Source organism: Rhinolophus sinicus, linkage group LG04 (assembly GCF_036562045.2).
Source record: "Rhinolophus sinicus isolate RSC01 linkage group LG04, ASM3656204v1, whole genome shotgun sequence".
Lineage (NCBI taxonomy): Eukaryota > Metazoa > Chordata > Mammalia > Chiroptera > Rhinolophidae > Rhinolophus > Rhinolophus sinicus.
The window spans coordinates 184924914-184949484 of record NC_133754.1 but is presented as its reverse complement, the minus strand read 5'-3'; the positions used below and the strand labels follow the sequence as shown (position 1 = coordinate 184949484).

Genomic DNA, 24571 nt, shown 5'->3' with positions numbered 1-24571 from the left:
GATTGGCTTGTTGCCATAGGGACGATGTGCTCCCTTTGCTATCTCTAAGCACTGCTGGCCCAGGGAGGGGCAGTCTCTCTCCAGGTCTGTGAGACCCACAAAGGACAGATTATCAAGAATATAAAGATAAGCAAATATAGTTAATATAATTAACTGTGAGAAGAGGATGCCAAATTGACAAATACACGGAACAGGGATCTCCTCTGGTCAGACCGTACGCCAAGCCCTTTGTGTACCTTCCAGCATGGAGCCTGTCCAGAGTTAAGCTAAGCTCCTCCATGGTACAGCTGCGTCCGCATCCATCCTGTTTGGCCCAACAGCCTGCACTGGCCTGAAACTTACCCCTTCAGACCAGCACATGCCCCAGGTAGCAGCCCGGGGCACGAGCACAGGTCAGCTCCTGACAGGATGTCTCCAACAGCCCTTGAGATCAGCAGTCTCCCTGCCCCCAAACCCATATGCCTTGTGCGTCCCTTAGATAAGACCCCCGAGTTGTTACAGCACAAAAGCAGCAGTAGATACACACAAACTTACCAAACTCCACTCGTTGGGTTTGAACTGACCAATCCGGCTCTAGCCCGGGAACCCCGAAGCACTCCACCCACAGATTCCAGCAAAGGCATGTGCCCCGGGTCCTGCCGGTCTGTGCTCTGCCTTGACCTTCACGGGTGGCACCTCCCGGCCTACTTCCTCCAGGATATGTGAGTAATACATTTCTCTATTTCAATTTCTCTTGTGGTCTGTTGTTATACCTTGCTCACCTTCCAGCACCCTGTACTCCACTTAACCAATGTTAATTTAACAAAGTCATAACATTCCTCCATTTGGGAAGTAAGGAAACAGAATGATCACAACTCTACCCAAGGTCATTCAGCAGAGGCAAGGTTTGAACCCAACTTTCCACCCAGAGCCTGGCTCCTAACCTTGCCATGCTCACTATGAACAGGTAAATGGTCCTCCCTGTTTTGAGCTCCTGTATATATTCCTCTCAGTTACGGGATGGCTGCCCCTTGGTCAGCTTCCCTCTGTCCAGGTCCACAGGGCTCAGGAGGCCCAATTCCCCTTGTACCCCCTGCCCTTGACCAGCAGAAGCTGCCTGTAACCCCTCCTGAGATGAGTGAATACCTCTGAAGTTACATAAACAGTGACTTCGCCTGATGCCTGCACGTTACTCTAGTCTCTCCGGCATCATATTTCAGCATCATCAAATATTCATGGAATGCTCACAATGCATTAGGAACGAGAGCTGCAAAGAGAGCCTTGGTGCCTCGGGGAAATCTACAATTTGAATCCATTGCCTATGTGCCTTGTCTGTGCCAGGCACTGGGGTACAGGTGGAACCCAACAGCCTGGGCCTCTGCCTTCTTGGCTCACAGCCTGCCTGGAGCGAGAGTCTAAAATGTCATTCAATGACAGCTGGCCACCACAGGCAGTGTGGTTGAGCAGGACAGGGGACACTTGCTGCAGAAGACAGTGGGGAGCCACTGAAGGCTCTAGCTGGGGAGTGGGTGAGTGACACGAACCGGGCAGTGTTAGGAAACTCGGGTGGCCAGTGTAGATGGGCTGGAGAGAGGGTGAGCCGAGGCAGGTTAAGGCAGTGACCTGATGAGAGGGGTCGGACCCACGTGGAGGCAGGAGCGAAGTGCACTGGATAGGTGCTGAGGCGTGGAGGCGGATGCCTCGTTCTTGGGGTGACCGCACACGAGGCGACAAGGCCGGTGCCAGGTTCTCACCGGGACCACGGGACTCAGGAGTCCCACATGCCAGCCCTGGCGCGGGCCCATGCCCCCACTTCAGCCCCGCAGTCCCAAGGGATCATTCCTGACCACCCGAGGCAGCGGAGGTGCGGATGGAAGGAAGCTTCCAGGCCACGGGCCTCTGCTGGGGAGGCCGCCGGGCGTCTGGAGACTCCCGCAGCCGGCTGCGATGCTGAGTAGCTTTCGTCCTTTGCAGCAAACACACGGCGCAAGGAGCGGCAGCGCCCAGGTAACCCACCCTCGCCGCCCGAGCAGCTGCGGGACCCAGCCCACACATGCGCAGCGCCCGCCTCAGACTACAACTCCCACCATGCCCCGCGCGCACCCGCCGCTCCGTGCGCCTCCCGGAAGTGGAGCCCCGGGGGGGCGTCTCCGACCTCAGCGGGGGGGCCGGGCCGGCTGGTTTGGGGAAGCGACGGCAGCTAGGAACCCGATGCGGGCAAGAGGCGCCAGAGATGGCTTCGGCTGGAGGCGGCGACTGCGAGGGCGCCGCGCCCGAGGCGGACCGGCCTCACCAGCGGCCCTTCCTGATCGGGGTGAGCGGCGGCACCGCGAGCGGCAAGGTAAGGGGCTGGGCGGCCTGGGGGCCTGCGCCGCGTCCGCTCGACCCCCGGCCCCTGGGACTCGGGGCGACCCGATCCGGCCTCCGTCCGGAGGGGAGACGCGCCCTTGGCTGCGGAGGTGTCCGCTCCCGGCGGGGGCGGGCGGGGGGCGGGGCGCGGAGGCGCGAAGGGGCCGCGGCCGGGGTGGGCCTGGCCTGCGCCGGATCGCGGACCCCGAGCGGCTCGCGTGCCCGCGCGGCTTCTCCAGAGCCGCCCCACTGGCCGGGCCCCCGGGGCCCCAGGTCCACGCCTCCCCTGCCAGTGCGCCGCGGCCCTCCTGCCAAGTCCCGCCCGGCTGTCGCTGTCTCACTGGGTCAGTGTCTTCAGACGCGAGGCCGGAGCAGCAGCGCCCAGGAGAGGCCCGGCGCCCGTGGCGGGATGAGTGGCTTCAGGTGGGGATCCTGTTGCTGTGTGTGTTCCCAGTCAACTGTGTGTGAGAAGATCATGGAGCTGCTGGGACAGAACGAAGTCGACCACCGGCAGCGGAAGTTGGTCATCCTGAGCCAAGACAGGTTCTACAAGGTCCTGACAGCGGAACAGAAGGCCAAGGCCCTGAAAGGGCAGTACAATTTTGACCACCCAGGTAAATGTACACCTTGAGGGTGGGGCGGCGGGAGAGGGGAGGAGGGCAGACCCAGGCCTGGGGTTGGACAGGGATGCAGAGACCCGAGTGGGTCCGTGAAATTACCTGGATAGCCTGAGGCGGAGCGGGCTGCGTGCTTACGCCAGGTGGACTTGGTGACCCTGCAGGAACTGCTGGCTCCCTTGGGTGGAGCCAGTTAGGAAGTCTGCCCCTCTGGGGCCTGTGGGACCACTGCTCTGCCACGACTACGATCACGGAGAAGTCCACACTCACCCTCACGCTGTTAGGGGCCCTTTGCACACACCTCTGTCCATTGTGGCCTTTCAGTTCCCCACCTGCCCTGGGGCAAAATCCCCGAGAGGCCAGCAGTGGATAAATGAGAGCCATTTCCTGGGCTGGTCATGGGCCAGGAGAACAGGTGGAGATGGGGTAGATGAGGCCAGGCTGCCCCTGCCTGCCACGACTCGAAGATTCCAGTCTGTGGCTGGCTCCCATCTTCATTCCTTTCCTGGGGACACATGGGAAGGAGGCCGGGCGAGCATCCGTCTGTGGTTATTTCCCAGAAATAGAGAGAAGCAGATGTCTAACCCACCTACCTCCCAGCACTAGCCAATCAGGAAACTTCTGGGTGGGACAGCAGCCTGGGCAGTGGCACTGCCTGAGGTCGGGAAGGACAGGTCCATGCTGTGGTTTGCAGAACTGCAGAGGGCTCTGCAAATGTAAACTGTAGGGGCCGCTCCCGTCCCAGTGTTCCTTAGGGTCACTGGTACCGCCAGCACCCAGCTGCGGCCGGCCCACCGGAGGCACAGGAAGTTCCTTGCCGTCCCCACAGAACCCCTGGATTGTTTGCCTTGTGTTCCATCCCTGCAGATGCTTTTGATAATGATTTGATGCACAGGACTCTGAAAAACATCGTGGAGGGCAAGACTGTGGAGGTTCCCACCTATGACTTTGTGACCCACTCAAGGTGAGCCTGGGTGGACAGGGGTGTGTGCTGGGAGCTGGTGAGGCTTCCCCGCTGGCGCCTGCACAGACCGACCTGCAGACGGCCAGGACCTGTTGGCTTCTGCGGACACCGTGCCCTGCTTTCTCCCTGGAGTTACAGCCCGTTTCTTCTGCTGCCTGGCAGGTTACCGGAGACCACGGTGGTGTACCCTGCAGACGTGGTCCTGTTCGAGGGCATCCTGGTGTTCTACAGCCAGGAGATCCGGGACATGTTCCACCTGCGCCTCTTCGTGGACACCGACTCCGACGTCAGGCTGTCGCGAAGAGGTAAGGCAGACGGGCCTCTCTGCCCCTGGCAAGGCTGGCCTTGCCCTCGCGTCCCAATGTCTGAAGGTCACCGCTTTGCTCCCGTCTCGCTGCAGTTCTTCGGGACGTGAACCGCGGGAGAGACCTGGAGCAGATTCTGAGCCAGTACACCACCTTCGTGAAGCCAGCCTTCGAGGAGTTCTGCCTGCCGGTACCCATCTTTCACTTATTTGGGGATGCCTTTTCTCCCTGTTGAAGAAGACGCATGATGCCTGTTCTGCGGGACCTGAGTCATGGATGAACGTGGTCTGATTGACAAGTGGAGAATTAGCTTCTTATACCCAAGTACCAGGGAGTAGTTCTCAGCTCCCAAAGCCCTGCCCTCTGCACCCACACCGGCTTCCTCCTCCCTGCCTCGGCCTTCCCCAGCGCCCCTGCATTGCCGTCGCAACCCTGAGAGCCCCCGCCTCCCGTGCCACCTTGTCCCGGGCCCCTGCTCCGGCCTCTGCCTGCTTTCTGTGTTCCCAGGATGCTTCTCGTCATCTGACAGGCACGGCCGATCTTGCTTACACCCCCCAACTCCCGTGGTGATTTTGTCTGCCTACTGCCAAAAGTGCTCTCTGGCACGTAGTAGGTGCTTAACTTCATCACGCCGTATGTTTCTCCAGGGCGCTTTGTGCTTTTGGGCACTTGAAGGTCCAGTTGGCTGGCAGAGGAGTGTGTGGTTGTGCAGCCGTCTGTCTTTCCCTCCATCTTACCTTTCTAACTGGATAGGGCTGCAGCTGTAGTCAAATTGGAGTGTTTTCAAGGGAAATTTAACAATATTTTGCTTCTTAAAGGTAAGAATACTACACGATGCTATAGATAAGTCGGACAAATGAGGTCTCCCTGCTGCTATTTAAAAACAATTTTTACAAGCTTCTGGAAAATAACTAGAAAATTAAATTGACTGTTACCGTGGACACCACATCTGACCGGTGACCCTGTGGCGGCAACACCATCCTCGGCCAGGGCCCTGAGACTTGTCCTTGAACTTCCCTCTCGCTCACCCTTCACACGTAGCGCTGAGTCTGAGCTGACCGCGCCCCTCGCCCGCCCCCGCTGGTGGTTAAGACTCTCTCCGAGCTTTGCTGGGCTGCACCGCTCCTGCCCCCTCAGCCCAGGGTGTGCATCCCACCCGTGAGCCAGCCCAGGAAGCCAAGCCGGCCTCTGTGCGCACGTCTTCCGGGTCTCCACCGCCTGCGGACACAGCTGCCCTAGGACTTAGTCCCTGCTGCCTCCTTGGCCCAAATCCACACACCACAACACCACACAGTCCATAGGTCCATCCGACGGGCACACCGATGTCTCCCTCCCCGCCTCCGTTTTGCCTGGGTCAGGAGCGTCCCCTCCACAGCATCTGGCGGGGGTCCCTCCTCGGTGGCCCTGCACCGCCTGGCGTGCCTCCCTGCCCTTACCTAGCAGCAGGCGCACGACGGAGGGCAGCTGCTCAGCGTGGGCACGTGAGAGGCTGGGTGAAGGGCAGGGAGCGGGCACTGCGCTGCCCTCGCAAGCAGAGCATGGATTAAGGACACGGCGCATGTCCTGCTCGCTCCCCCAGGCTTCTTGCAGAGGTTCTTAATTGCAGAGGACGCACGTCACATGCTGTGGAGGGTGCCACGCTCACTTGGCCCAGTGAATTGTTAGCCCAGAGAACTGTCCCCTGCGACAGTGTTCGTGGGAACGAGCAAGACAGTGTGTCAGAGACACCAGGAGACACACCATCTCCTCTGGCTGCCTGGGCCCTCACTTCCTGGAGCACTGTCCCCCACACCTGGTTGACAATTGCCCCAAATCCCTGTTTCACCCCACCTGTGACATCCCAGGGCTTGCTCCCTTGCCAATGCTTCGAGTCAAGCCCTGAACAACTTGAAGTCACCTTGGGGAGGGGACAGACAGATGCTTACGAGACCCTCCTTTTTGCCTTGCAGACGAAGAAGTATGCCGACGTGATAATTCCTCGTGGGGTCGACAATATGGGTAAGAACCAGGCCAATGGATTGCCCGACCCCTCTGTCTGCTCCCAGAGCCACAGGGCAACTCTGCCCTGTCCCAGCGTAGTTACTGAGAAGCCATCTGTACGTTTGTGGCATAAGTTAATACACTTAAAAATATATTTAACATTCTGTACACCTTAAACTGATGCACTCTATATGTCAATTATTTCTCAAAAGCTGGTGGAAAAAAAGCATATACATATATATATACAGAAGGTGCCAAAAAGTATACACATTTTAAGGAAAAAACTTAAAACTGTAATAATATATGCCAATAACAGAAGATGAATACAAGTCACGTTTGACTTCTGCAATTACAGGAGGTGCTCAAAGTGGTTCCCATCAGCGTCCAGACACTTCTGATTATGGCGAACTGCTGCTTGAGCAACGTTGACCAAAGTGTCCACTTGTAGACAGTTTTTTGGCACCCCTGGTACATATACGACACTGACAGGGAGTCACTGTTAGCAGAAAATCTTTTAACCGGGCTCTAAGTTAGTAGAAACCCTCGCAGACCAAGCCAGGAAGTTGGATTGCACTCATGCCCTGACATGCATTTTTGTCTGCGGAGACTTTGTGCCAGACGGACGTAACCAACGCGGTTTCCTGGCGGCAGGCCGGGGCGGGTGCAGCCAGCGAGCGACAGCAGCCCTTTGGCTGCCGTGCGCTGTGATGGAGAACGAGTGCGCTAACCATTCTTGTCTATTGCAGTTGCCATCAACCTGATCGTGCAACACATCCAGGACATTCTGAACGGTGACATCTGCAAGTGGCACCGCGGAGGGTCCAACGGGCGGAGCTACAAGAGAACATTTCCTGAGCCAGACCATCCCGGGATGCTCACGGCCGGCAAACGATCGCACCTGGAGTCCAGCAGCAGACCCCACTGAGGACGGTGCTCAGCCTCCAGGCAGGGTCCCCAGAGACGCCTGCCTGCCCTTACACACGCCACCGCTGCTTCCTCTCCGGGTCTGGTACGGCCAGTGGTGTTTGGGACGCATCGTTCCACCTGCTGAATGGGATGCTGGCAGGTGTTCTTGGTATGCGTACTAGCTCCCTCATTCCGGAGGGTTAAGTCTGTGCCACTGAGAAGCGCTGCAGACAGTGTGGGGAGCCCGTGGTGCCTGCTTCCAGGAGGAACACGCACGTCACCTGTTTGGGGACAATGGAGGAAGGTGCCCGGACACTGGCTGTTCCAGTGTTTCTGACAGTGAATCCACAGTGAGAGGTTTTCTTTCTAGTACAATCTGGTTCTCACACATGTAACTGAAACATAATACTTCCCTTTTTATGTGTTTTACATCCAATTGTTTTCTTTTATTGTTTTATAACACCATGCTTGTTGCGACCTATTAACCCAATTTCCCTGGTGCACACTGACCCAAGGAGCCATGGAGATGCCTCCTTCCTGGCCTGTGCTCTGAAGGCAGAGGGCGGAAGGAGCCTGGGGAACAAGCGTGTTCTTACCCAGCATCAGACAGAAGCGGGGTGTCCCGCTGGCCCAGCCCCTGAGCCTGCCTGGCCCCTGCAGGCGGGGTGTCCACACGCAGTCCTGCACGGGCCCTGGCCCAGGGTGCTGCCTGACAGGTCTCTTCCCCAGTGTAACCAGGGCCACGTCCAGGTGTGTGCTGTGGCCCCACAAATCCCTGTGGTCTTTTGTCCTGGTTTGTCTTCCCTCCTACATGGTGGCTGTCCCTTCCCACTGCCACCAGCTACACTGCACGGGCACTCCCAGTTTCCTTCTGTTGAGTAGTAACTAGTTACACATGTGACATCAGTGGAGCGTGGCTGAGCTTGAGGCCGGTTTCTGATGACTGACAGTTTGGTCAAGCCTATTGTGTCCTTTTGGAGAGTCAATAAATAATACCAATTTGAATGCCAATTTGTCCCTTTTTAATTAAACCAAAAAAGACAAATTCAGGACAAGGAAACGTATGGGTGACAAACCTAGACTTGAAAATGCTACTCGCACACGCCTCAGCCAAATCTCAGGGGCCTGGAAGAGCCAGAAACTGAGCAGTAACAGTCTTCACTATAGTGATGGGAGGGGCACATCCGGTCACTCCAGTGGCTTATCTGACACTGAACTCACTGGGGCCAGAGACTCCAGCTCAGTGGATCCAAGGGGTGCTCAGGACAGAGGAGCGGCCGTCTGCCAGAGCCTGCCACGCCACCTGTCAGCATGACTGACGCCCGTCACTGCCCGCCGCCTCCTGCCTTCCTCCCCCATCGCGAGTCCTGCTCTAGCTGCTCAATACCACATGTCCTAGTCGGGGGCCCCTAGGGGTTAGTGGACGTGGGACATATTCTTTACTAACTGGAAAAAACAAACCTTGCTTAAAATGAGGCGCTCATCTGAGGACTGTTGCAAGAACAGAAGCTCCGTCAGGCCGGGACAGTCCCCAATGAGCTCAGAGCCACACACACTCCACCGTGTCCTGACCCGGCCAGAGGCATCTCATCCTGTCGTGCCCTAGTATTTTCGGATCAAGATGTCCCAGCTGTCTTTCCAGCGCAGGGCCTTGAGTTCACTGGCCGAGAGCGACTTGTCCCCATAGGTGAGTGGGCGCAGCGTGTTGAACACGTGACAGGCGGAGGCGTACCACGCCACCACCAGGGCACTGAAGAAGCTTCTCTGGAGCTGGGACCTGTGGGCGCCAGCGCAGGCCCAGCGTGAGGGGGCAGGCCCATCCCCGCTGGCTGCCACCTGTCGGCCTCCTGGTCCTCTCCCCCGGCCTTCCTGCTCCTTCCCTCCTGCCAGCCCGGCCTTAATCAGCCCTGTCCCATTGGCCTGAGGCACTGAGTGCGACCTGCCTCACTCTTCTACTCCTCGAATCGCCACAGCTTCTGTTCCACCTAAACTCAGATGCCAGCGTAATCACATCACAGCCCTCCAGAGATACTTTGAGGCTACCGACTACCAAAGGCTCTGGCATCCAGCACTGGCTCTGCTTTACAAAGCTTCCTGGTTCATCCAGCACGTCCGAGCGACCCGCCTGCTAACCCCTAGCTGTTCCAGAACACACCAGCACCTCCGTGTTTGCCTTTGCTCCTGGTGTCCTCTAGGCCACAGACGCCCTCCCGTGTCCCACCCACTTCAGCTCTTTTCATCGCCCAGCAGGCCATGGCTTCGTCCTCTGAACCCCTGTGGCACTTTGTGTGTACCTCACATGACCTTAACCCATTCCACGTCGCACTGAAATCATCACTTGTCTCCCCTGGGCCCTGACCCCCCCCCCCACGAGATGCGGCTGTGGGCTCATACCTGCACAGGTGGTCATTGAGGTGCTGCAGTACCACGGGGAGCAGGAGGATTTGGAAGGTGAGTGCGGGCAGGTAGTGGTAGAGGAAGAGCGTCTTGTCCATCAGGAAGAAGGGCAGGTAGTTCACAGCCCAGCCACCGACGCACAGGACCCCGGCCAGCACCCAGCGCCACCAGGAATCTGGGGAAGAGCCACTTTAAGCCAAAGCGCCTTACCTGGGCCTGGTCTGTTGGGGCTCTGCCAGGCTGTCAGACTGGCTCACCCGTCCCTGAGTCACACACACACACACAGACAGGCTCTCATTTCTTGACCCCCTTGCCCCAACCCTTGGAGGCCCGGCCCAGCCTCTGTCATGGGGACTATAGTCAGTCTGACTCCTGGGGGAGCTGTGGAGCGGGCGTCAGTGGGGAGACAGCAGACCCTGGGTGCTTATTCCTTTCTGTTTCAATATTGTTTTAAGCAGGTTCGTGTTACTAGCAAACCACCACCAACCCTGACTAAGCGCCTGTGGCCACGGTGCCATCCAGCCATTTCCAGAGCCTGCAGGAAACCAGGGCGGAGCAGTTCCTGCCCATTCCTGCACCTCCCTGCAGAAGCCTCGAAGGCAGTGAGGGAGCTGAAGTGCAAACTTTCGGCTCTGGGGACACAACAATAATTCAAGTTCCCTGGTGCAAAAAGGTCGCCTTAAGACAGAGCTTCCTGGTCAGAACTGGGGACGGGGCGGCAGATGCACTGACCCTCAGGCAGGTCACAGATCTTTCTCCGGCGTCGGAGCAGGTACCAGAGGAAAAGCAAGGCGTAGAGCATGGTGGCGAGGCCGGCCGAAGCCCAGATCACCACGTTCCCCAGCAGGTGGATCTGAGCCTGCAAGCGAGCGACAAGCAGACTGAAGTCAGCACGGCCTCGGCTGCCAGGGCGCCCGCAGGGAGGACGCCCCAGCACCCAGCGCCATCCGCCCTCCAGTCCTGGACGTGCCTGTCCCCGATGAGAGCCTTTCTAGAAAGTGCTGCGGTTCTCTAAAACAGGAACCGCAGAGCCATTCCCAGAGTGACTACACAGAGCAACCCAGAGCTACGGGTGACCTCTGGGGCCTGCTTCCCAAGTGACTGCTGGGCTGCACTTCTTGGTGGGGGAGAAGGTGAGCGTTTTTAGCCCCCCACCCCATCCGTTGAGTGATGACTGAGCACGGCCTGGGGCTGGTGCCGGTGCTGCCTTCTTTCTAATGTGTGGGGAGAACGTAAGGAAAGAAGCACGGGGCGGGGCTCAGACGTGAAGTGCCAGGCAGGAAGGAAGGGCGTATTTTAAAAACCACTTTTGGCCGAAAAGGGGAACAAAGTGCTCCCACAACGGCAGAGAAGCCCAGCTTCCTTCCACATGCAGACATGACCTTTCTCCTTGGCGTCTGACGGCAGCCCTGGCCTGTGCTGCCCAAGCATTTAGAGAAAAGCAAGTGACAGGCCTTTGCAAGGACGGCTCTGGAGGAAGCCAGGGGGTGTGGGAAGCACAGAGGACTCTCCGCCGACAGCGCCCTTACACTGGTCCTGGGGTGCAGCCAGTAAGCGATGTTGGTGTCCAGGGTGACCCAGTCCAGCGGCGTGGAGCTGTACTTGTGCTCCGAATCGTCGCTTCTCACCGTCAGCATCCTCCACTGCAATGAAGCCAGAGGCCCCTGAGACGCACGCGGACAGCCAGAGCCTTCATTGCTCAGGGATCCGTCAGGGGTTGAGCAAACCGCTGTCCCTTCACGTGGGTGTCCCACCTCAAGTTCATTCAGCTCATGAGGCAGAGGCAGCATGCCCGCCGAGGGGGGCATGCCCTCCAGGAGCCCTGAGTTCTAGCTGGGCTGTGACGCCGGGAGGTGGCTGCCCCAGCGGCTTCAGTCACCTCATCTGTAGGTGAAGTGATTGGTCTCTGTGCTGAGGGTACTTTTAGATTCGGGACCCCAAGACTGGTTCTGATGGCTCTAGGGCTCCACCATGTTCACTGTTGCCCATTTTGACCTGACCTGGGGGGCCTCGAAACCTACCCTGGCAACGTGGCAATGCTATGTGGCTACAGAATCTCCTGCCTGCGAAGCCAGAGTCCTGGCTGGGACCAACAGTGGTGTGAGTGCAAGAGCAGAGAGAGCGACATGCCCCTTCACACCCCTTCCCTACTGAGTCAGGTCCCAGTTTAAAGATTGATGCAGGGAGGTAAGTAAGAGTCCTACAGACCACAGCGTTTTCTCTGGCGACCAGCCAGCCCCTTCCCTCCACCCGTGGGTCACCTGCAGCTCCGAGAATCTGGCCATGAAGCTCAGGTTTCTGCTGATGTCCACCTGTATGGGTGAATGCAGCTCTAGTTCCCTCTCCTTCTGTTCCTGGCCTGACAAAATATACCAGAACGCAACAGAATGTGAATAGAATCAGGGTAGAGAGCGCCCCCCAGATGCTGTCGGCTCAGTCACAAGCTGACTTCCCTGCTTTTCACCCACAGTGACTCCATTTAGTTTTTCCCCACATGCGAAACTAGGCGGCAAATTAGAACCTTTGGACCCTAGAGAGCTGGTAGCAGTGCCGGCCGACACCTCAGGTGATAATCTGGTTGTTTACAGGGAGGGCGCTCAAGTCCCCATGTGCGGGTCTCACTTTTGCCGTAGCGGTGCTCTTCCACGTTCCACACGGTGCTCTCGTGGTAGCCCCGGGACAGCTTCTCGCCAACCACCTCCAGCTGCCGGAAGCCCCAGTCAGGGAGGTGCGCCCCACTCAGCTGGAAGACGAGGGCAAAGGGTGTGACCGGGAGGCCCCAGCCCTGGCTCAGCCCCAGCAGGAAGGGGACCCCCACCCTGGTCAGTCAGCAGGCGTGCCTCCCTCCATGGGGTCTTCAGTTAGGACTCGGTTCTGAGACTTTATAAGGGCCTCCCGCCTGCCATTAGTGCAAGCACGGCAACGACTGAAACAGATGTCCTGCTCGGAAGGCCGGGCTCAGCCTGGAGAGTGGGCACGGGCACTGTGAGCCCCGAGCTCTGGCCGTGCCAGGAAGCAGTGCGCCTTCACCTTCAGGATGGCAGACGTGTTCACGTGCACGAAGCGCACCTCCGACAGGATGGTCTTCCACGTGTCCGCAGGTGACTCTCTGTTCACGATGTCCTGTGAAAGAAAGCATGTCTGGTCAGTTAGTTTGTTCTTTTCCAGATTCCCTTCAATGTCAAAACTGATTTGGCTGATACAAGGGGACAGGTGCCCCAGGGCAGCCAGCAGGCTGAGCCTCCCTGCCAGCAGGGTTCTCTGGTAGAGGCCTCAGGGCCTAAAAGATGCCTGTTCACCCAGAGGGCACAGCGCTCAAGCCCAAGTGCGAAGATGGCACAATGGAGGTTCCAGACTGTCCCTGAAAGGTGTCTTGGGGGATTCCTGACATCAGGTAATAAAACACTAACATCTGAAGAGTACTTGGCATTGTCGTAGCTGCTGATGAAATCAGCGAGCCCCAGGCGACAAGTGGCAGCTGGGCCCAGGGGCTGGCCCTGCTATCAGCTGTCCTCCCTCCTGCTCCATGCTGGGCTGAAGGGGCCACCAGCGGGGACTGAGGAGGAGGAAAGGGATCAGCGACGAGCCCTCAGCAGCATCAGTAAGCGAAGCCCCATCAGGACTCAGGGTGACATGGCGAGGGGTGGGTGCAAACAGCTCGCATGGAGGTGGGGACATGTGCAGCACGGAGCGGGGGAATGCTGCCTTACACAGAAGGGAAACTCGGCCCCTGAGTCATTCGCACTGGGGACAACCAAAACTGGGGGTTGGGGGAGGCACTGGTGTTAAGTGGGGAGCTGCTGCAGCCAGCTGGAGGCCAGAAGCAGAGTCTGACTCATGCAGGTGCCCCCGAGGCCACTGCTGCGAGCACTGTCTGCAGTATGTTTCAGGCTCATGTGACCTAATTCAGGTGGGCCAGTGGTTTACTACCAGAACATTCCTCCTGCTACCTTCCCCAGGATGCCACGTGCAGCTCTGGAGAGTGAGAGTCATCTGTAAGGGGACCACATTGCCCTGGTCACTCTGAGGAAGGCGGCCAGCAGCCCAGTTGCCCCAGGAAGGGGCGTCCCCAGGAATACCCCCACCAGAGGGCCAAGCCTCTCCCAGGAAATCCCGCAAGGAGGGCGCTTGTTGCCACCAGAGAAGAGCTGATAGAAGAGGCTCCCCGGTGATGGAGTGTGGCCGGAGCCCCCAGCCTGTGTTCGTGCCCTGCTCTTGAGGCACCAGGTGACCAAGGCGGAGGGCGTCTCCGCCGGGCAGAGCCATGAGCCGCACACAGCCCAGCACAGCGCGTTTACCCATCACCCTGTAAACCTATTCTGATACAGGAAACATCCAGATTCCTGTGGTCCATGAAAGAGGAAGTCTCTGATCCCTGTGACAACATCTGTGACTTCTTTATGACTGTGAACCACTTGCCTAATTTTACACCTGAATCAGAATTACTCTAAATGGCGGTTTCAAACGCTCTGTGTCAGAAGTGCGCGTGTCGGTGGCCATCACAACCCGTTTCCAGCGGGACTCACCAGTCTCCAGAGGTTCTGGGCAGGCATGGAGACATTGTAGTCGATGTAGCAGGAGACCTCCTGCGAGTGGGGGCTCAGGGGGGCGGCCACGTCGTGCCTGGAAAACCAAACAATGCTTGCGGGATCTCCCTCAAGCTCTGCTGAAAGGCATTCACTATTTCTTTAGGGAAAGATCCTGAAACAAAGCTGGCTCAGCCTTACAGGGCAACGGGTCTCACAGGGGCTCCTGCCCAGGATGCACCACCTAAGGGCTTGGGCATAAAGAAAACACTGAAGAGGCAGAAACTCGGCAATAATCACATTTCCAGGGCAAATACACAGACGTGGCATCTCATAGACGGCAGTCTACACTGGGCAAGTCTCCTCATGCCACTTGCAGGGACAAACCAAGTCTCCAAGGAGGGCACCTTCTATCCCAATTGCATGGCCACACGCAGGTGGGCCACTCCCTGATGGCCAGGGATTGAAAATGGCTGAGTCGCCAAAAATATTGTTGGAAAACAACCTCAGATGCCCAGAGACACCACTTCCCCTCAATCACTCACTCAGTGACCGTGCTACGTATGCGCCAGGCACTGTCAACAGCACAGGGAGCTACAGGACAGTCCCACACCCCTGGAAAAGACAAGCCAACGCACTGATGGACCAGACAGTGCCAGGCTGTGTGAGTGCTGCGAAAGAAACCGAAACAAGGCAGGGATAGCACACGAGAAATGCTCTTGGATCAGGGGACATTTCAGCTGACACCTGAATGAAGTCAGTGGTGGGCCAGGGGGGATCCGAGTCAAAGAATATTCCAGACAGACGGAGCAAGTGTGAAGGCCCCAAGGAGGCTGCACTTGGCCATTTCAGGGACAGCGGGAGGCCCGGGTGACAGGAATGGCATTCACCAGGGGGTCACCAGGGGCTGCAGCTGGGACAGAGGTGGGGATGGTGTTCCGAGTGTGACAGTCACACTGTGGGAGTCACGGGAGGGCTTTAGGCAGAGAAGGGATGGAAGCAGGTTGTGAGTTTTTCCAAAGGGCGCCGTGGGCTGCTGTGTGCAGGGTGGAGGCAGGTCAGGGCCATTATTCCAACAGCACAGGATGAAGGAACTGGGGCCTGAACTAGGGCGGAGGGAGTGACGGGAGCCACGTCTGGGGGTCAATTGTGAAGGTCGAGACCGTGAGATTTGCTGATGGAGTGAACATGGGAGAGGAAGGAAGAATCAAGGATGGCGGCTGAGGCCCTTGTGCTTCCCAGGGAGAGCGCCCTGCACAGCCGCGCGTGCAGGGTGGCCTTTGGAGGGGGGCCCGGACTTGAAGCACAGATGTGGGAGTCATGAAGATGCCACGAGGGGCCCGAGCACGTGGACGTGCAGGGGCTGCTCAGAGGTCAAGTCAGGTGAGGGCTAAGGGCCCCCGTGTAACAGCCCTCCTGACTCCATCTACGCCCCGTCTCTATCCTGCCGGGACACAGACACTGTAGGTGACACCCTTACGGAAGTGCCCACACCTCATCCTGTGCACACGCGCCTGCCACTGTCCTATCATCACCCACTCACGGCCCCACCTCCCCTGGGGGATGGGCAAGCTGCCTCCTCCCTCCCTGAGGCTCTGTTTTCCTTCCCATCCCTCCCCTCAGCCGCCACCACCAGCGTCCCCTCCCCACATCGCGTGCAATGGAAGTGGGGTTCCAGCCCCAGAGAGGAGGAGAGCAGAGGGGTGACAGTGCTCTGAGCAGAGACCCTGCAGGAAACTCCAGAAGGAGCGAGGAGGGAGCACGCAGCACTCACGTGTTCAGGAGGCGTGTGGTCATGCCGTGCACCAGCTGCACCACGTCTCCGTGCCGCACGGGTCTCGGCGGGCTGCTCACCTCCAGCTGGTGCCTGGGGAGACACAGGCTGGCTGCACGGTGCCCAGCCGGGGCGCCCAGCAGCCACAGCCCCGCGTGACAGGGGCTCCGAGTGCTCACATCGGGCAACCTGTACCTTATCTGAGGTGAACTCGTGTCATACAAAACACAGACGTTCTGTTGAAATGTTTTCTGGAAGCCAAGGTCACGTGGTTCTGTCTGCCACGATCACATTCTAGCTGCTGTTTTGTCTACAAACACCACAGTGACAGACACACTGCACGCTCAGAAATCCTTCTCTAACAGACGGGCTTTTCGTGCAGCGTCCACTCAGTGAGCGCGTATTCAGGACCTGTTAGGTCCCGACACTGGGCTGGGTGCTGAGCGGACGGCTGGACAACCAGGCGTGGCCCGCTGCCCCAAGTCACTGCAGTAAGAGGGCAAACCCCGGAACAAACAAGCGAGACGCAAACCGACAGTCAGCGGCTGTACAACAATGGATGTGAGAAAGCCAAGGGGACAGTGGCAGAGAGGAGGGGGTGGTCAAGGCAGCCTCCCTGAGTTGCTGACCTTCAACTTTGAAGTCAGAAGGAGCCAATCAGATAGGATGGCTCCTGGGGGCCAGCACGTGCAAAGCCCAGGGCAGCAGTTTGCCTCCCTGGAGAAATGAAGAGGCAGGCGTGCATTGTGGGCGGGAAGGAGGCTGGCGCCACCTCCTGGTGTATGGGCCCTGCAGGCCGCTGTGAGGGGTCTGGATTCCACCTGAGGGCAATGGAAGCTAGAGCAGGAGAGTGACCTGTTGTAAGTTACGTTTTAAAGGCCCACTTGGGGGGCTGAAGCTGGGGGGAGGGTGGAAGCCGACCATTAGGGGAGGCGGGAGGTGAAGACCTGGATGGTTTAAGATCTCGCTTGGAGGCAGAATTAATAGGACTGGCGGATGGACTGGAGGTAGGGGGCAAGAGTGAGAGAGACCTCGTCTGTGAGGCCTGAGCGAGAAAATGGCTTTCAAGAGGAGAGTTCTTGTTTCTGCATGGAGGGGAGAGGGAGTGGTGGCCGAGGGGCGAAGGAGGAGGAGAGTTTGGGGCAAACACTGGGCAAGGAACTCAACAGGCAGTTCACTTCCAAATGACCCATCCCCTCATCATGGGCTTCTCAGCACTGAGCTGAAAGCAGAGCTTTGAGGGAAGGAGGTATGGACAGACAGGACGGCCCAGGACTGCCCGAGGGCCTCGTCGGCAAGGCCAGAATGTGAGCTCTGTCAACTCCACTTGAATTAAAAATAAAGAGGTGAGCCATGCCCAGAAGTTGCCAGACCTGTACGCACCTCCCAGGGTCCTTGACGATCCACCAGTTATTGACATCTTTGAAGGGGTAGCAGGTCACCTGCTGCTGGTGGGAGCTGCCTCGGCCGTTCTCGTATCTGCATGAAGGAGTCAACAAAGAAACATGTCTGCAGGTAGGTCGGTGAAGGGGCCAGTCGGCCTTTCTCCCGAGGTTCCTACAAACACTACTAGCGAGGTACATAAGGGGAAATAAGGATACAACAGACAATGAGTTTAAACCTAAGAGGGACTAGAACACGGGAACCTAAGCAGCGCTCAAGAAGCGCAGAAAGCGACGTGTGCGACAGCCAGGGACGAGCTCAGCAAGTCCTTCCCGCAGGTTTACACGCAGGGCTGACAAGACTCATGGATAAGCAGGTCTAAGCTCAAGTTCTTGTCTCCCAAACCTCTTCATATAAAGTGAAAGCTGGTAACAGCAAAACTTTGAGCAACATTTTATCATCTTGCAGGTGAGACGGTGGTTTCCTTACATCATGGGGTAGGAGTGCTGGTGGGAATGAAGCCAGCAGGGCACGGGTTTGCCAAAGGCATTCTTCAGGGTGACCTGGGACCCATATGCCACCTCCAGGGGCTGGCCTTGCGTGATCCGAGCCAGCCCTCCCTGAGAAAAGGCAAAAGGGGGCGAGTGTGAGAGAGACGCATCGCACTGGCCTCTCCGACAGCCACTCCTGGTGGGAGAAGTGAGTGTCCGGGTAGCGGCAATTTCACGTAACTAGCTATAATTATACACTATCTAATCCTGTCCTATTACATTCCGTGGTCCTAACTGGAGCCACCACTGACTGAATGCCGCCTCTGGCGCTAATCCTGCCACACACACACACACACACACACACACCCTCATCTACTTCTGACCGGCATCCTCAGGTAAGAGCAACTGTGATGTCTGTTTAAGAGACGAGAACACTGAGACGCGGGCGACTTCGTTGCCCACACACATAGCCGGCCGCTGACCACGACAGAGGGTCCTGACTCCAGTGCACTTTCTAACCTCCTCAATTAGCACAATTTATTTTTAAGTGTATTTTTCCAGGACCCATCCGCTCCAAGTCAAGTAGTTGTTTCAATCTAGTTGTGGAGGGCGCAGCTCACAGGGGCCCATGTGGGGATCGATCCGGCAACCCTATTATTAAGAGCACCGCGCTCTAACCACCTGAGCTAACCGGCCGCCCCTCAATCAGCACACTTTACCATTTTTGCAAAGTCTGTATGAATGAACGTGCATTGAGTCTGTCCTCTGAAGCACATGTCTCGGCCCAGAGGCTGGAGGACCTGCCACGGGCCTCCAGTAGGTCACCCTGCCGAGAGCTGACCCTTCGTCTCTTCCCACACCATCAGCATAGTCAGAACTAGTTTAAAATACTGGAGCAGATTCCTCATTTCTCCATCTGCTTTTTCCTCTAATGCTCATTTGATGGTGTTTATATAAGAAACTCTATGTCGGGCAGCCGGTTTGCTCAGTGGTTAGAGCACAATGCTGATAACACCAACGTCACCTGTTCGATTCCCACACGGGCCCGTGAGCTGCACCCTCCACAGCTAGATTGAAAAAAACGACGACAACTGATTTGGAGCTGATGGGTCCTAGAAAAACACACTGCTCCCCAATAAGAAAAAAAAAAGAAAATAAACTTTCTCAGGTCGCTGTGGCATGTCCCTTCTCACCTCTAGGCTGGCCTGGAAAGCACTGGACATGATCTGGTCGTGGGGCCCAGAGCGGTAGAGCAGAATCAAGTGGACGTAGAAGAAGAGCAAGTACATGACGACCGGGATGACCACGAGAGCCACCGCTCGGGCCAGCATGTGACAGAGCACACAGATCTGTCAAAGGAGGAAGAGTCACATCCCGCCACCCCACACGCGCCCGGAGTCAGCAGCAGGAAGCCCCGCTGCCCGCCCGCAGACGCCGCCAGGGCGGCTCCCAGGCCTGTCTTCTGAAGCCTTTCCACCAGACGCTCCCTCTGCTCCGATCCCACCCCCTCGGCACCCCACACGGGCCGGCCTCGCGCCGCACAGGCTGTCGGCACCTACATTTGACAAAGTCCGGTCTCCTATCAGCTGCCAGGCGTGGACGGCGGCAACTCCGAGCACCAGCAAGTAAGTGAAAAGACCCATGTATTTGATGCTGGAAAGACCAACGGAGAGAAAGCGCACATGAGACACAGCCCGGGGAGGACGGGCGCCGCCTCAGACCCCTGGACCAAACTCACCCAACGGCACAGGAACAGGCCACTCCTGTCAGCATCAGCCACAGCCACCACCTCAGGGAGAAGGGCCTGGGGGCAGAGCGGAGGAGAGAGCTGGGAACAGGTCACTAAGTGTCCCCTGAAGGCTCGGAGACCTCTCGGGGTCAGCTGGCTGCACCAAGCTCTAGGTACAAGGAAAATGGACCCTCATCTCCCAAAACATCCGTTTCGGCAGGTTTCCTTCTTGGCCAGAACGTTTCTCCAGTTAGTTTCAGTTACAGAAAAATGAGGACGTATTTATGAGGTCATGAGCCAAAGGCCAGTGTAGGTGACTGAAAGATGGTGAGCGAGCAGCTGCCCAGAAGGACAAGGCCTCGGCCCCTCTCGGGTCGACAGACCACCCAGACTCCTCTTTCTCATTAACTAGGAAGGACACGTCCCGTTTCCCATACCTGTGTTGTTGGGAGTTGGAGAACTTCAAGTAGGACAGCACGGCCAACAGATTAAAGAAAATTAGCACTGACTCCAAGAGCATTAACCTTGACTGCGTGATCAGGGCGTTCTCTGCCGGAGAGACAACATCCGTCAGTTGTAAGGAAGCGAAGAGCAAACAACGCATGACGACAAAAACACCCACAAAACACATACATTTGCTATGTCACAGAATGTGAAGGCGGGAAGGTCAGATGTAGGGTGCCTGGAAGGGGACGTGCTCCAGACCATGAAGGCAGATTCCTAGGGGTGAGTCGCACCTGCTGAGACCTGTGTGACCTTGGGCAAGTCACGGCACTTTCCTGAGTCTTTGGTTTTCTCATTTGCAGAAGCAAAACTGACTGTGCAGGCCGTGAATGTTGTAATTCTACGGCAGCACAGGGCCTCAGAGCTGTCACCCAGTAAACACGAATTCATTTATTTTATATGTGAGCTAATTTCGTTTGTTTATAAACCTGGGCTGGAAGATTCTGTCTGAGGAACACCCAGAAAGAGGCCTGGGAGGAGATGGCACGAGGGAGTTTATTGGTGCGTGTGCCCAGGCACGTGCCGCACACACTGGGAGTGGGGTGACTCCCAGAGTCACATGTGGACAAACCGGATGAGTAGAAGCTGCTGCAGGGGGCACATCTGTCAAACCCTGAGCTCTCCGGGGCCACACACTGAAATGTAACGAAGGCCAGCGCTCGCTTCTTCCCTGCATCAAGGCAGCCAGAGGCCCGGGCCTCACCGATAAGCATCAGCAGAGCAGCTCCCATGGCGGCACAATGAGAAAAGCGGAGCTCCCACACAATCTGGTAGGCCATGGGGACCGACAGGGCCCCTGCGAGGGCCGGCAGCAGGCGCAGGGACCACACGGGCACGTTGCTGCTGTATTCTAGAAGGCAACCACAGCGGGGCTGAGTGCACCATGCACACAGCACAGTCGTTACCACCGGTGTTTTCACACAAAGCATCACATTCCTAAGCGCTAAGACCAAAGTGCATAAGCCTGGGGACCTTATGGAGGACGGAGTGTGCAGTATGGCTCTGAAGGCTTTGAAATGCGCTTTATACAGTCAAAGACCGGCTCTCACTAAGGGCCTGAAATTAGTTAATACTTATTTCTAAATTTACTCCATCTACTTCCAAAAACATTGTGGCCACACACACAATTTACAAATACAAAAGAAGTGCAATCAGTTGCCACGTAGAGTGTGCCATGTGCGCCAAGAACTAGAAATAAAATAATTATTGTAACTAAACACTAAGATATTCACCAGGCTTGTCGAAAGTCTTTCACTTGTACCCAAATAATTTCTCATACCCTGGACTTAGTTTCATAAACCACAGTTGTGATTTCCTACGAAAGCCACTACCATTCCACTGCAACATGTACAAATGAACAAGAGAAGTGAAAACAATCTTTTTACCTGCTCCAATTCTGTTCCACAAAAAGTTACCATCGAATCCTCCTAAATAACCTAAAACAGAGGCTTAATCAGTAACCACGCCATTCAGCAACATTTCAGGAGCGCCAAACTGTGGCAGGCAATGGGGAAACAATGGTAAATAAATAAGACAGGGCGTCTGCCCTCAAGAAATTTCACCTACAAGTTTTAAAGGATCCTACCTCCCAAGGCCAGCAGCATGTGGCCAAATGGCGGTCCACTGCCATCCAAAAAGAAGACTCGCTTCATGTAAAAAGAGATGTACTGGCCATAATACACTTCATCGAAACTGAAAAACAAACCCACATTAAATTTCACTATAAATCTTAGCTGTAAACAAAAGGCGCCAGGATACACGTACACCTGTGTTTCCAAACGACTTCAGGGAGTGGTCAGCAAAGGTCGGCTCCTGTGTACCAACTATACCAGGTCCCCAGATATGAACAAATGTGTATGACATCATCCATCCATAAGGGCAGGAAGGAGAACTCACCAAGTTCAGTCAGGCACTCAGGAGGTCTTCCCGACACAGATTCTGTTTCTTTCCCTAGTTTTCAGGTTAGGGGTGCACCATGAGCAAGCCTGCTGAAACGAGGCTAATTCCCTTGTCTACCAGCACATCTGTGGCTAAATGTTGGAATCAGATCTCGGACCCCACAAAAAGGTCGTAGGTGCAAAAAGGAAAAAGGGCAGAATCAACTGCAACAAAACGTTTTCAGATGACATAAAGGAATGGCAGTCAGTTTTTTTAGGCATGATACTGCTACTGTGGTCATGTGGTTTTTCAGAATCCGGATCTTTTAGAGGTATATACTGAATTATTTATGAATGAAATATAATGTCTATGATTTGCTTTAAAAAAATGTAACATACTGCACAGGAGCGGGTGGCTGTGAGTTGCTTAACTGTTGAAAGTGGGTGATGAAGGAGTCATTATACTATGCTTCCTACCTTTGTACATATTTGATGTTTTCCGTAATAAAAAGGTAAGCAAAAAAGAACACGTGTATTAATCAGACAATAAACAGCCCTTTAATAGTAAAAGCAATCATTTCCCATTATGACAAAGAACACACTATAAGGTCAATGAGGAATTACTTCCAAATTCCTCAATCTTCCACCCTCCGCTATCTAAGTTTTAAAGGGTCACCTGAGGCTACTGCACCAGCTACAGACCTAAGACTGAGCAGGTGCACTCTGCAGGGGCTTTCCTGCGGACAAGCCAGTCTCTCCTCTAACTGCCAAAAAACGCCCATCACCAAGAAGCCGGGAGTTTCACTCTCCCATTTACGCTGTTTTAAAAAGGCACTTCCTGTCACCAATGTGCTGAACAAATATTCCAGTTCTTTCCCGTTCACCCTGAATGGCATTTGGCTTACACCACAGCCCTTGGATAGGTGAGTTGCCACAGGCGGCTCAGTAACGCCATCAAAGTCAGGACCACGAGGTTCAAGTTGACATCAGCCGTCACCACTACAGGGTGCTGCAAAAATCCCAACATCTTGTAGAAAAGCAGGCCCGGGAGAAGTCCCTGGAAAAGAAGGGAAGAGCTGCCATCAGTAAATGGGTGGCAACCAGGAAGGCTCACAGAGGCTACGATAAAGGACCTCCGATGCACCAGGAAGAACCAGGCTGTGGGGCCGTTGGGTCAGGAGGCACCAGCAGCTACCCAAGGTGGGAATTCAGGAATCTCAAGTGAATATTCACTCATTCAACACCTCGGTCCAGGTAGCCTGCTGAGGAGGGAGGCCACTGGTAATGAATGAGATGGGCTCCTCCGCCCTCACCTGGGCAGTGCAGCCAGCTTACAGCCCTATGACCTCCAACTCCTGGGCCTAAGAGCCTCATCTGCCCAGAGCGCCTCCCTCCCTTCCCTCCTTGGGGCAGCACCATCCCCTGGCGCCCCTTTTCTCATCCTGAGGGTACATCTGCACCCGGTCGCCCCCCGCTTCCTCCCTGAGGCTTCATCTTCCCTCAAGCTCCAACTCTCTTAAGGCTCCATCTGCCCTGGATGCCCCGCTTCCCTCCCTGAAGCAGCATCTGCCTGGCAGACCCCCCGCTCTTCTTTCCGAGCACTCCATTTCTTTTCCGCAGGCTGCGTTCGTCCCGGGCCACTATCTTTCCCAAAGGTTTCCTCTGCCCCTGGGTGCCGCCTTCCTTCCCCAGGGTCACTTGTCACGGCGCCCCCATTCTCCACTCGAAACTGCATCCAGCTGCAAACCCTCCTTATTCGGGCGCACACCTGCCCTCGGCCCCGCCCCCTGCTCGGGCAGGACCGACGCCCCCAACCCCAGCGCTTCCGCAGGCCGCGCATGCGCCTCCTGCCCCTGCACGGACTCTCCTAGGTCCCGACTGAGCTTTCGTCCCCGGCGCTGCAAACGTACCAGCGTTTCTTGAAGTCCCCACAGAGACTCTCCGCCGGCCGGGCCACACCTGGGATGTGTGGGATCCGTCGGGAGGCGCCGGCGGTTGGCGGGCCCTGCCTCGCGAGGGCGAGGGCGAGGCCGCTCGGCACTCAACACCGCCCTGCTCGGCGCTCGATTCGCCGCGCCTGCGGGTCAGCGGCGCGCGTGCGCACTTGGGCGTGCGCCTGGCGGATTTGAAGTCTCCTGCTGCGCGAGAGCCGCGTGTGTCTCTAGCGTGTTAGGAGCGGGTGTGGTGTTCCTCGAGCCCCCTGAGCACGCATGTATCTTTTAAAACTACCGCAGGTTGCTGAGCGTGGCGCGGGCCCACCGTGTCCCGCGAGCCTGGCCCGGCCCGCTCCGCCGCGGGACGCAGCACCTTCGGTTGAGGGAACGCGCTCCCGCATTGTCGTGGGAGCGGCATCGAGACCGGGGTGGTGAACCGGGAGGAACAGCCCTTCCCCTCCACCTCATCCCTTCTGAGCCCCTCGTCTACGTGTATGTTAATACGGACAGAAAGGCCGCTGCGGACGTAACGACGGCCGACCTTGTGGAGGAGCGCGGGGGCTCCGCCCGCGGAGGCGAGAGGGCTCCCCGGGCCCGGGACGCGGGGGCTGCGCCCTGCATCCTCCGGAAGCCTGTGACCCACCTGTGGGCGGCGAATCCAGGGAGTGGGAGCGGCGCTGGAGCTGGGAGAGGCCAGGCCAGGTCCCATCCTTCCAGTCCAGGGGCTCGAAAGGAGTCTGTCTGCCGATGGGCAGGGTTTCCGCGCGGAAAGTGTGCAACTCACTTGGGGGTAGTTTATACATTGTATCCATTCTTCACTGGTGCCGGTGCTGTGCTCAGTGCGGCCCGCCAGGTC

The 24571-nt window shown here is 56.8% G+C and overlaps 2 protein-coding genes across 6 annotated transcripts; one reads left to right on the top strand and one right to left on the bottom strand.

Annotated features, from left to right (window-relative positions):
* Positions 1–563: 563 nt before the first annotated feature.
* UCK1 (uridine-cytidine kinase 1) lies at positions 564–8111 on the top strand. The gene is made up of 8 exons (XM_019728878.2): positions 564–701; positions 1954–2320; positions 2783–2942; positions 3813–3909; positions 4072–4214; positions 4310–4404; positions 6164–6212; positions 6941–8111. Exons 2-8 carry the CDS (start codon positions 2033–2035, stop codon positions 7117–7119), a joined length of 1011 nt encoding a protein of 336 aa, XP_019584437.2. The 5' UTR covers positions 564–701; positions 1954–2032; the 3' UTR covers positions 7120–8111.
* Positions 8100–23854, bottom strand: POMT1 (protein O-mannosyltransferase 1). Of its 5 annotated transcripts, none has more exons than XM_019728876.2 (20): positions 23692–23854; positions 22687–22838; positions 21490–21596; positions 21290–21340; positions 20608–20754; positions 19838–19949; positions 19410–19475; positions 19231–19324; positions 18865–19020; positions 17670–17800; positions 17181–17276; positions 15798–15890; positions 14024–14120; positions 12528–12620; positions 12120–12240; positions 11759–11856; positions 11027–11140; positions 10230–10356; positions 9495–9672; positions 8100–8877 (listed from the first exon to the last, which is right to left on the bottom strand). In XM_019728876.2, the coding sequence occupies exons 2-20, from the start codon at positions 22806–22808 to the stop codon at positions 8703–8705; spliced, it is 2178 nt and encodes a 725-aa protein (XP_019584435.2). In that variant the 5' UTR covers positions 22809–22838; positions 23692–23854; the 3' UTR covers positions 8100–8702. The 5 variants fall into 5 exon arrangements, 4 of the variants coding, with proteins under 4 accessions (XP_019584435.2, XP_074187323.1, XP_074187321.1 ...); XM_074331222.1 differs by having other exon boundaries at positions 20608–20776; positions 23692–23839; XM_074331220.1 differs by lacking the exon at positions 23692–23854 and adding an exon at positions 23361–23555.
* Positions 23855–24571: the final 717 nt, after the last annotated feature.